Source organism: Ursus maritimus, unplaced genomic scaffold (genome assembly GCF_017311325.1).
Source record: "Ursus maritimus isolate PB19 unplaced genomic scaffold, ASM1731132v1 scaffold_3, whole genome shotgun sequence".
Taxonomy (NCBI): Eukaryota; Metazoa; Chordata; class Mammalia; order Carnivora; family Ursidae; genus Ursus; species Ursus maritimus.
In genome coordinates, this window is record NW_024425563.1 from 21,576,502 (window position 1) to 21,587,593 (window position 11,092).

Below are 11,092 nucleotides of genomic sequence, written 5' to 3' on the forward strand. Positions count from 1 at the left end.
TGGGTTTCCAAAAGGGTAATAAAATTAAATCATTGCACCTTTGGATTTCTCTCTTCCCATTGTTCCTCATGGAATGCATGGCATGGCTCTGATAGTCCTCCTGGTCTGTCCCCCCAGCCCCTGGGCATTGCCAGCTCTTGGCATTTTCCCCCGGGAGCATAACAGCTCCCCTCATGGCACAGTTCTGTCCCATCCTTACTTCTTCCCTCTTTTCCATTCACGTTCATGCTTTTCTCACCTTTCAGTGCATGTTCTCGTTCCTCCGCACCCCGTCTTACCATATCACCTCCTCGGGGGCATAACGGTCTTTAGAAATGCTGATCCATATACAGGATTGTGCCCACCCCTCTTTTTCTGATTTCTGATTATGCCAAGCCCAAAGACGGTAACTCAGAGCTTTTCTCTCCTTGTGTCCTCATCCCTTTGACTCATCTCTGGGTGACCTACGGCTGAGCTAGAGGCTAGGCAACCACCCCAGGGTCAGTGAAGGGGATGCAGGAGGCCCAGAAACTGTACAATCAAGATGCAACACTCCACCCACCAGCCAATCACCAGCACGTCCACCAGCGGAAAAATGCAAAGTGGTGGACAGAGTATTACTATATTCAGTTCTCTTTTGGTAACATTCCTGGAAGAATCATGCACTGTAGAAATATTAAAAAAAAAAAAAAAAAAGCAAACTGCATCGTTGTTTCTCCCTTCCTCTACGCATCTGCTTCCGTCTCAGCAGACAATGGTCCCTGGGGCTCCGTTCCACTACAACCCTTAGGTGATTGCCCTTTTACAACTTGCTTTTCTCCTGAGAGGGTGTCCTCCATGTTGATTTTCACCTGATTTCCTATAGAAATGGAAAGGGTAGAAGGAAGAGGTCTGATGCCTCGGAGTGATTTGTCCCCGTCTGAGCTTTGATGCTGCCCTTACCTGCTTCCCCCCTCACAGCTTTACCTGGCATCCATAAAGTGGCTCCACATGTCCATGTACAAGCTTCCCTGTCAGGATGCCTCAGATCCTAGCTCTCTTTGCTGTGGCCCGCATTCTAGTATCCCAGGGTGCCAACATTGCAAGTGTTCTCCTCACTTAATTTAAATGAGAGACCAATTTTTAGTCAGAAGCAGGTGAGGTGAGGAATGGAATATTGTTTAGGCTCGGTGCAACCTGAAACCACTGATTTCAATTATTGTCTCTAGATTTGCGATACAGTCGGGCAATCAAAATTTGTTCTGAAGAATCTTCGGCATTACACAGTCCATCCGAATTTGGTAGGTGGAAAAGGATTCATCCCCCCAAGCTCCCTAAGGGTAAGGTCCAGCAGGATGCATGCAGAGGTGGGGTGGGAATGGAGGGGCAGAGGGGGAGAGAGAGAGAATCCCAAGCAGGCTCCCCACCTAGCGTGGAGCCCTATGGAGAACTCGATCTCATGACCCTGAGATCATGACCTGAGCCGAAATCAAGAGTCACACACCCAACCGACTGAGCCACCCAGGCGCCCCACAGCTGTTTTATTTTTAAGTTGAGAAAACCTATTTCTAATCAGGAGGTATTCCATTCTCTCCCTCTCCAATCCTCTGCCTCCTTCCTATAGACAGAAGAGCAAATTTAGTGGGACGGCCCCTTCCCCCACCACATCTTAAATGACTCGCTGTCTTTTGTGACTGCTTTTCCTTTATAAGGTTGTCCTTATTTTGCACGTTAATGTGGTTGTGCCTGCGGAGAAATGTTGGTGGGTGGGAAGATGCAGACAGGTGCTGTGTTGGGCTCCTTGAATAAGGAAGGAGCTTTGGTCTCTGGCAATTTCTCCCTTTGCCTCAGAGAGAGTTGTACAGAAGGCCATTTAGGTTTAACACGGAAACTTCTGTTTGCCCCATTGTGTTGGGTGAGATGTGACACTTCTGCAGAAGAACTAAGTCATCTTGCTCCTTTTATGTGGAAACTTTTCCAACTCATTTCCTCACCCCTTAGACTATTTATGGGGACTGCTCTGAGGGCAGAGAAGGACAGGGAGCTTCAGAGATTTTCTGTAAAACAACTTTCAGAGCAGATTTGTCCAGCCCATGTGCAGTCTCTGTCCTTCCCCAACAGAGGCAGAAGACTAGCCAATTGATTTGTTAATCTTCTCTTGACCTAATCCCTTTGTCTCTCTGGAAACTTCTGTGTCGCTCAGGCCCAGTACTATGCGCCTTTGAAGCCCACCGCCCTGCAGAAATTCCTGGCTCGAAACAGGAAAATCAAAAGCTTCATGTTAAAAGTAGCAGAGTACGATCAGGATAAGACCTTACTGATTATGACCAACAACCCACTTCCCTGCCCAACCGACCAGCAAGCAAAGGACATGGCCCCAAAATACTTTCCCAAGGAGTTGCTGTTCAAGGTAATGGCGCCCAGGGAAGCATCCTGGCTCCCTGAGGAAGGACCCTGAGGAATTAGGAGTTAGCTTGAAGAAGGGAGTTAAATTAACATGGAAGATGGTATTCAGAAGCCAGTTTCTTTCTTCTTATTCCTTACCATGTACTACACACACACACACACACACACACACAGAATCTGGAGAGCCTGGGAAAGACTCAGAATTGCACAAGCTTGTGTCATGAAACCTCATTGCATGGTCCTAATTAGAAATTGTTCCTCCTTGGCCAAAGACATTTAGTTTGTAATTAACTAAAGGTAAAATAGCCACTGGCTTTCTAGTTGAGTATAAAGCAGTAAAGGATATATCAGGAAATGAGGAATGAGGAACAGAAATAACTAAATGGGAAATGAGGGTTATGCTTTACACCCATTGCTTTTGGGTATCAGGAGAAGTGGAGAGGAACAGAGCCGAGTATTTACTATCATGGCCTCCAGACATTTGGGACTCAGTTCTACACTATGGAAGTTCATGTTCGATCCAGTAAACAATTGCTGAACATACACTAAACAAAGAACTAAAATATAAAGATGTTTTCAGAATAGTTTCTATCTGGAAGGAACCTGGAGTCTAGTAGGAGACACTGATCAATACATGAGAGATACACAAGTTATTAAAATATACCAGGATACATGGATAAAAGAATATGCGAGATACAGAACTAACGTAGAGTAGAGCTCTGCATCTTTGTTGGGGGAAAGGGAGTCATCAGGGAGATTTTACAGAGGAGGTGCCCCCTGACAAAAGAAGGGGAGAATATCCCCATCAGAGGGAAAGGCAGAGGCACGAAGACCCGAGAAAGTGAGGTGCATTTACGGAGATGTAAAAGAGTAAATGTGGGGACATAAAAGGTATAATCAAATTGGCATTTTAGAAACACTGCTCTTGGAGGTTGGGAGAAAGATGTGTTCACTGTGGAAGAGAAAATCAGAAAGACTAGTTGTGATGTTACTACAACAGTCAAGGTGAGAGATGCTGAAGAATTGAACTAAATCTCGCAGAGGAAGTCAAGAAAATACATTTAAAAGATATTTAGGAGTCAGGATCTACAAAAGATCTTGACAGCCTTGAGAGCAGACCTAATACAACAAGAAGAAATTGAAGTAAATGGAAGTGCAAACAAAAGAATCTAATTATCACAGAAATTACCCGAGACAGACTCTCGTGATACGACGTGGTGAATTTGAGGTTCAAGTTTCCTTAGTTCCTAGATGAATGGCAATAAAAGCTTCCTCTCCAAATGGAGGGTAAGACGCTAATATGCAATGATACATGCTGAACGTGAGTTCGTTCACGAATTCATTGCCTACGGTCTTTTGGGTCTCAGAATTTGTGCCCTTTGAGCATCAACTCAGTGGTCAGTTCTCAGTGGTTATGGGTAATGTACCCTGGGAGAGGAAGAAATGCTGGCCCAGGATTGTCCTACTCAAGGTGGAGAAGGAAATACAAGATTATCATGTAGCTTGATGTAAGAAGAGCTTTCTTCCAACAGCTGGCACTTTATGGGCCTTCCAACTCCACGCAGGACCTGATCATAAACATGAGCGAATTGTGCTCCCAGCCAAACTGTATTCATAGACAGAGTTAAGGCACTGATTGTCAAAGACCGACACCATGGTAATTCTACAGGCTACCTGGAACAAGTCCGAGAAGAAGGACATGCCCAATATCTAGAATGCTTCTTTCATATTTACGCTGCAACCACCCCCTTTCCCTTGCTAGACAAATGTGACAGTCTTTAGTGAGCCTAAGCTCGTATACAAAAGAAGCATTCTTTGGCTATGCCCAGGTACGTGTATAAGAAGAGGGTGGTTTCCAGCAGGCAAATCGAAGAATGGAACAGGCATGTCTGTCACAGGGATGGCTATCCTCACAGCCCCTTCTAAGTGAAATGGCTCTACCACCGTCCATGAGGAAAAGGGTGCCCTTGGACAACTAGCTGGGACCTGAGGGGGACACCAGACCCAGTGAAGCAAAATTCATAGGCTGATCAGTGCCCTGTGTGCAGACTGGTATCCCCAAATGAAAACAAACACCCCCCCCCAAAGCCAAAAGCCAAACCAACACCAAAGCCAACCAACCTATAAACAACCAACAATCCCCAGACCGGTCAGATTCCTGCTTCCAGACATCTGATTTGGGAAAGGGGAAGATGAAGGCAGTGGGAATGAAAGCTGAAAGGACAGGTAGAGAGAAGCCATTAAAAAAAAAAAATCAAACCAGGAGGAAGAAGGGAGCGTAGGCACCATGAAAGCAGAAGCAGGGCAGGTTGAAGTTCTAGGGAAGTAGAAACCAGTAAGCGGAAGCTACAGGTAGAGGAAAGATACAGAATAAAAGTAGGGAGTGAACACAGCAGGAGAGAGAAGAAAGCAGACAGGAAGAAAGTAGGAGACAAGCTAATGACAGGGTGTCAGAGACGAGATACACCAACCCACGCTCTGGTGGTCCTTAACTAGTGCTGTCCTGGATTCCAAAGACCTTTCCTCTCCTGTTTTTCTGCCATGAGATCTGCTCTGGTAACATTTCTGCTCTTTTTGTGGACAGATTGTTAGCTATGTCTTAGTTCCTAGGCACGTGAGCTCTTAGAGTAAAACTTCTGTTTTTTGAGGTAACTTGAACAGAAGTTCCTCACAACTGGAAGAGCTTAAAGAGAATGAGTACAGAATTTAAAAGACATGGTTCAACAGGAAGTTTTTTTTTTTAAAGAGGCTTTAAAATTCCATGAGAAGCAGCTCATATGTGTCATTTAATCAGTCTGGTCATTCATTTATTCTTTCATTGATTCCACAAGTATTTATTGAGCACCTACTTTGTGCGAGGAACTCTTATGGGTGGTAGGGATATATCGGTGACTACATCAAAGTCTGCTGGAATGAAGTTTAATTCTAGGGAGGTAGACAGTCCATAAGCAAGCAAACGATCACACAGATACTGTAGAATGTGTAAGTGCCATGACAAAGCAGGATAAGGGAATGGAGCGCAGTGGGTGCGAGGGGCAATTTTAGATAGCACAGTTACGCGAGACTCTCAGAAGAGGTGATGACATTTGAATAGAGACTTTAACAGGGTGATGGGATGTGTCCTGCTGTTACTAGCATATTGTTTTCATTTCAGATTGCCACACATCAGGAAGAATATAAACAGTAGCTTTCTCAAATGAGTTGCAGAAAAAATCAGAATAGGGAGCCCAAAGCCAGATCACATGAAGAGAAGTTCAAAATATGGGCAATGTTGAGCCTAAGAGAGAACGAACTTAGGAGGAATATTATGGATCTTTTCAAATTGTTTAAGGACCCTGTGGAAGAGACACTAGATTTGTTTTATTTGGGCTACAGAGTAGAAGTTAGGGGCGGACAGCCAACAGCTGAACAAAGACGAAATAGGTTGAGTTTTTAGGTACAGGAAGGTTGGCCACTTGATAGTAATAGTGTGGAGGGGATAAGAGAGCCACATGAATGGTTAGACTGGGTGACCTTTAAGATCTTTTCTTAAAGTCTTTGATTCTATGACCTTTAGTAATGGTGAAATGATTACCTCACAAAACATCCCATTTCATGACCTTTTCACTGCAGACAGAGAATGGAATGTGAATGAGGCAGCCATCTTTGAGAAAGGAAGGTAGAGTCCCATGCATTTCTTTCCCAATTTATTACCAAATGCTTGGTTCCCTAAGTGATTCACTAATTGAATCCTTCTCAAAACTGGGTAAAGTCTTCTGCCATTCACTTCAAAGGGCCACTGGGCAAGTCCAGTCAATGACTTAAGATACTGACCAAGCTTTGGACGTGTCATCTGGCAACAAAACAAATGGGTACAGTAGTTCCCACCCCCACCTCTTATCTGCGGTTTCAGTTACCCACAGCCAACCCCGGGCCAGAAGCAGATGATCTTCCTTCAGCAGTAGCCTAACGCCAAGTCACGATGTCTCTGTCACTCACCTCACTGCATCTCATCATGTAGGCATTTTATCACCTCACATCATCACAAGAAGGAAAAGGGTCAGTGCAGTACATTATTTTTGAGACAGAGAGACCACATTCACGTAACTTTTACTACAATATATTCTATTTTATTGGTTATGGTTATTAATCTCTTACTGCACCTAATTTATAAATTTAGCTTTATCATGGGTATGTACGGATAGGAAAAAATATAGTGCGTATCTAGGGCCCAGTACTGTTCATGATTTCAGGCATCCCCTGGGGGTGTTAGAAGGTATCTTCTATGGCTTCCTTCCCTTTGGCTTTCAGTCCCCACCTCCCTCTCTGGCAGGTTTTGTTACATCATGTTAGAGCAATCGAAGCTTAGTCCAGGAAATTGGTTCAGTTGCAAGGGCTCAGTTACTCCCTCACTTACTCTTTCCTCCGTGGCAGGAGAGTTATCGGCGCAAACCCCCTGAGCGCTTCTGCCTACCCCAGATGTCTCCAGAAAAAAAGTTAAGATCTGGGCTGAAACCAACCTTTCCTGTGACCGTGTTGGAGGATACTACGCCCAAGCGAGAACAGTGGTTTCGGTGAAGTCCCGGCTCCTGTACTCATTTTCTTTCCTATCGTTCCCTTATTCATGTTACTATCTCTTTTCACCACAATTTAACAAAAGCTTTTTGATTGTAGGAAATATATATAACTGCATAATAATAAGTCAGCTTCCCTAACATGACCCCCAACCTCATTTATACCCTGATGAGAAGAGACAATAATGGCAAACTAAGGTTTTTCACCGAGAATGATTTTCAAGAGTGAAAAGAAGTACTCAAAGATCTATGAGAGGAAACATTTTCTCTCAGTGCCTGCGAAGGGCTGTAGTTTAAGAACAATGTGTTATGAGATTTCATTTGAAACTAGTTATAGGAGCAGCCCACATCTAATTTGGGGAGGAGAGAAGAGATTTTTTATTTAATTTTAATTTTTTAAAGATATATTCATTTATTTTTTGACAGAGAGATAGAGCCAAGAGCACAAGTGGGGTAGGAGTGGGGGAATGGCAGTGGGAGAGGGAGAAGCAGGCTCCCCGCTGAGCATAGAGCCCAATATGGGGCTCCATCCCAGGACCCCGGGATCATGACCTGAGTTGAAGGCAGACGCTTAACTGACTGAGCCACCCAGGTGCCCCAGAAGAGATTTTAGAGTTCCTTCACAGCTTTACAATGCTGGATTCTAGAAGAATCCCTTCCACTGAGCAATACTTCCACTCCATACCAATGGGAACTCTCTAGGGACCGTCCTTTCTTTTCCCCCAGAATTAGAGTGTAGTGACTGGTTCCATTAACCTCCTGCCCTAGGATCTACTAAATGAGCTTTCTTTCTTAAGGTTTTCCACCGACAATGATTTCAAGAGCGAAGGGAAGTATTTAAAGGTCTATGCTTTGAGGAAACAGAAAAAAATGTACCCCCAGCTCAACTTTGCTTCAGTCTGCAAAAGAGATATGAGGAAAGATGGTAAGCTTCTTTCTTTTAAAGCAAAGGCTTACAGATCTGGGGAGGAGGGACAACATTTTGGGGGCAAGAGATCTCTCAGGGAGGTTCTGGATACTATTTTTCTTTGTAGCCTGGGAGCTCAGAACTGTTAAGAGGCCTGAGTGCTCCTAGGCTTTGGAGCCTGTTAAACCTTCAAATTTCTTTTCTTTTCTTTTTCTCTTCTTTTCTTTTCCTTTCCTTCTCTTTTCTTTTTTAACCCTCAAATTTCAAGAAAGCTCTAGCATAGTGTTTCCCAAACTACATCACCTACTACTTCAATAGTTTGGGCCATATTGATATATTATTTGCCCTGTTACTTATATAATGTTTTTCTTTAAAAGTTTTTTTTATTGTTGTTGTTCCTTTCTTAATACTATATTATAATATACCAGTTACATTCTTTTCCTGACATACATTTAGTCAAATTTGTAATAATCAAAATTTAAAATATTTATCTATATATCACCTAAAACTGCCTTGTGTTATGCATATCACACTTTGTGGAAAACTGTTCTAGAAGGACCAAAAGATAAGTCTGTGGGTTTCAGAGGTTCATGAGTTTCTTTGGGGTCGAGGCAGGACATGGTGTGAAGGGGTTTGGGATAAGGTTTCATGGAAGAGAATGCAATGAAAATGTTCCTTACACATTATTATTCATTTAACATCTATGGGGCAACTATAAGTGTTGAGCACTTATCAAGCACTAAGACTGTCCCCCTCACCCCCAGTGCAGGAATAATAAGTAGTGATATTTTTTTCCTTCAAGGGAAATTCCACCCGTCCACCAAGGCAACATTTGAGCTTTATAAGCAAGATAGGACGAACATAACAGTTAATAGCACATTTAGTAAAGCTGGAGTTAAATCTTAAATGATACTATATGTAGGATATCAGCAGTTTGGTTTAAGTCAATACTGGGGGAAAGAATTTCTCTAGAACCTAGAATCTAATCTAGATTAGAATTTCTCTTATTTTTCAAGGGCATGAACCTTTAAGGATCTACCCAATTTACATTTAACCATTTACAATCTCTCAACACTTAATATACCAGTCTACAGCAATTAGTAGATTTCTGGTGACTTTACAGTTTCCCCCAAGAAAATTGAGTACCTATTTACTTTACTTATGTATCTAAAGGGCCCCTTGTGATGCTTTCCCTAAACAAAGACAGTGGGGCTGTGAAGTTGAAACAATGTCTCCACCTCAAGCAAAAGAGACTGCTAGCAAACCCTTCTTCTGCTAATCCAAATAAAGATTACGTAAAGAATGGTTTGGATGGGGACCATAATTGGATGGGGGCTGATTAGGAGGCCGTCCAAGAGAAAGATGATAGAGCCTGAATTGAGGTGACAGCGGTAGGAATGAGGAAACAGATTCAAGGGATATTTGCAAGACATAATTCATCAAAAAAGTACGAATGGATGGCAGCAAGAAAAGCCCACCATGGAAGCTTCCAAGAACAGGCAGAGGTTGAAAGAATTTGGATAAAGTGATGACACTGAAGCCAAGGGTAGAAATAGTTTCTTCGTTACCCTCTCGGACAGGAGAATAGAAAACCACCTACACTTTAGGAAAAGGCTAAGAGGAGTATGAATATACAAGTGAATGCACCTTGTTAAGAGTTAATCTAAGTGTCAATATGGCGGCAGGTGGAATCATTTGAAAGGGGTGGGATGAAACAGGGAAGACTCTAAACTGGCAGTGTTTTAAACTGGGTTTTGATGAAGGGAAGGAATCCAGAACTATAAAGAAGGTTGGGCATGGTAGTCCGTGGTCCAAAACTGACCCTCTTGCTAAGAGTAAAGACCAGCTTCCTCAGTCCCTCCAGGTGGGTCTCTTTCCTGCCCCACACTGCGTGTCCTTCTAGATCCTCTGGAAATCCACATTCACCAAGGTGCCCTGTGCTTTGTTGCAGTCGTCAAGTCAGGGAGTGACCTGCCGACTTCCAAGATGATCTGGGAACCACTAACCCTTTCGTCGCTCCTGGAAGAGAAACCCACCAGAACTGTGCCAGGGGAGAGCTCCTTCCGCAATGGAAGGGCCCAGCAGTGGGTTATAAAAAACGCCACGGTCGTCAAGTGAAAACAAACCCTCCAGGCCTCTCGCCTCTGTCTGCAGAGACTAAGGGGCCTGAAGAAGTCACCATCCAGGGCGTGCCAACCAAATAAAATCGCATTCTGCCCCCTTCGGGCTTGGGCTACCCGGTCGCTGGCTGGGTGGGCCAGAGCCAGCCCCCGGCTCCGACCCGTCCATGCAGGGTCCGGGACGCAGCCCCGGGGCCCCAAGCGCCTGGCCCCGCCTCCGCCCGACTGGGGGAGGAGGAGAGGGCGTGGCCGCGTCCCCAGGGGACCGGAGCGGCCGCGACAGCCGGGGGAGGGCGGGCCTTCTCCCCGAGTGACGGGACGGCGACCCAACCGGCGCCAGAGCACGGGGCCGGCCTTCCTGCAGTCTCTTCCGCTCGCCGGCTGCGGCGCCTGGGACGGTTGCGGTGGGTCTGGGCGCTGGGAAGTCGTCCAAGATGATTAAAAAATTCGACAAGAAGGACGAGGAGTCTGGTACGCGCTGGGCTTCTGACGCCCACCCTCAGCCGCGGGGGCCCCTTCCCCGCCCGCCGCCACCTGCTCTCGGGGGCCGCGGACCCGAAGGCGTGGGCGCCGGTGTGCCAGGGGGCCGGAGTTGGAGCCCGCCCCTCCCTCCGCCCGGCTCCGCTCTGCTGCAGCCTGGGGCCTGCCCCTAGCCCCTCCCCCGGGCGCCGGAGCCGCCTCTCGGGTCGCGCGCTCCCGTCCCGCGCCCGCGCGCCGCGTCCGGCAGCTCGGCGGCCCCGCCCCCCGCTCCCGCCCCCTCCCCCGGGCGCAGCCCCTCGGAGGAGCCTCCGCCGCGCTCGCCGGGGGTGGGCTGCCCGCAGAGGAGGCGGGCCCACGGCGCGTGGCGGAGGGAGAGGGTGCGCGCGTGTGAGAGCGGGGCCGCTGGTAGTGGTAGGCCCAGAGTGGGTCTGGGCTAGACGGGACAGTGAGTGCGTGTGTGTGTGTGTATGAACTTGGAAGTGCCTTGTACCTTCCAGTCTTCCCGGGGACCTTAACTCTGTCCGCTTCCCAGGGAGCTAAGACTGGCCCGTGGTACATAGGTCGTTTAATGCTCAGGCATCCAAAAGTGAGTTGCGTTCCTAATACCGGTCTTTGGTCCAGAACAAATGGGGATGATGCTGAGCCACCTAAAAACAATACTACCCCCC

The 11,092-nt window shown here is 46.2% G+C and overlaps 2 protein-coding genes across 3 annotated transcripts in view; both read left to right on the plus strand.

Annotated features, from left to right (window-relative positions):
• The first annotated feature begins 997 nt into the window (after positions 1-997).
• Positions 998-9,942, plus strand: TSGA13 (testis specific 13). The gene is made up of 6 exons (XM_040644541.1): positions 998-1,039; positions 1,188-1,259; positions 2,162-2,368; positions 6,778-6,917; positions 7,715-7,842; positions 9,776-9,942. The coding sequence occupies exons 1-6, from the start codon at positions 998-1,000 to the stop codon at positions 9,940-9,942; spliced, it is 756 nt and encodes a 251-aa protein (XP_040500475.1).
• A 350-nt stretch (positions 9,943-10,292) lies between these two features.
• Positions 10,293-11,092, plus strand: part of COPG2 (COPI coat complex subunit gamma 2) — a 111,607-nt gene continuing 110,807 nt past the window's right edge. For both annotated transcript variants that reach the window (XM_040643991.1, XM_040643992.1), the window contains exon 1: positions 10,293-10,415. In XM_040643991.1, coding sequence (XP_040499925.1) covers positions 10,379-10,415 — 37 coding nt within the window. In that variant the 5' untranslated portion in view covers positions 10,293-10,378. The remainder of the gene's footprint in view (positions 10,416-11,092) is intronic.

Bases quoted from the DNA above. Each gene is read 5' to 3' on its own strand.
- TSGA13 (XM_040644541.1), top strand. From the start codon at position 998: ATGCCTCAGATCCTAGCTCTCTTTGCTGTGGCCCGCATTCTA. The intron at 1,040-1,187 runs GTATCCCAGGGT...TATTGTCTCTAG, and splicing joins TTGCTGTGGCCCGCATTCTA to ATTTGCGATACAGTCGGGCA. The intron at 6,918-7,714 runs GTGAAGTCCCGG...TTCTTTCTTAAG, and splicing joins AAGCGAGAACAGTGGTTTCG to GTTTTCCACCGACAATGATT.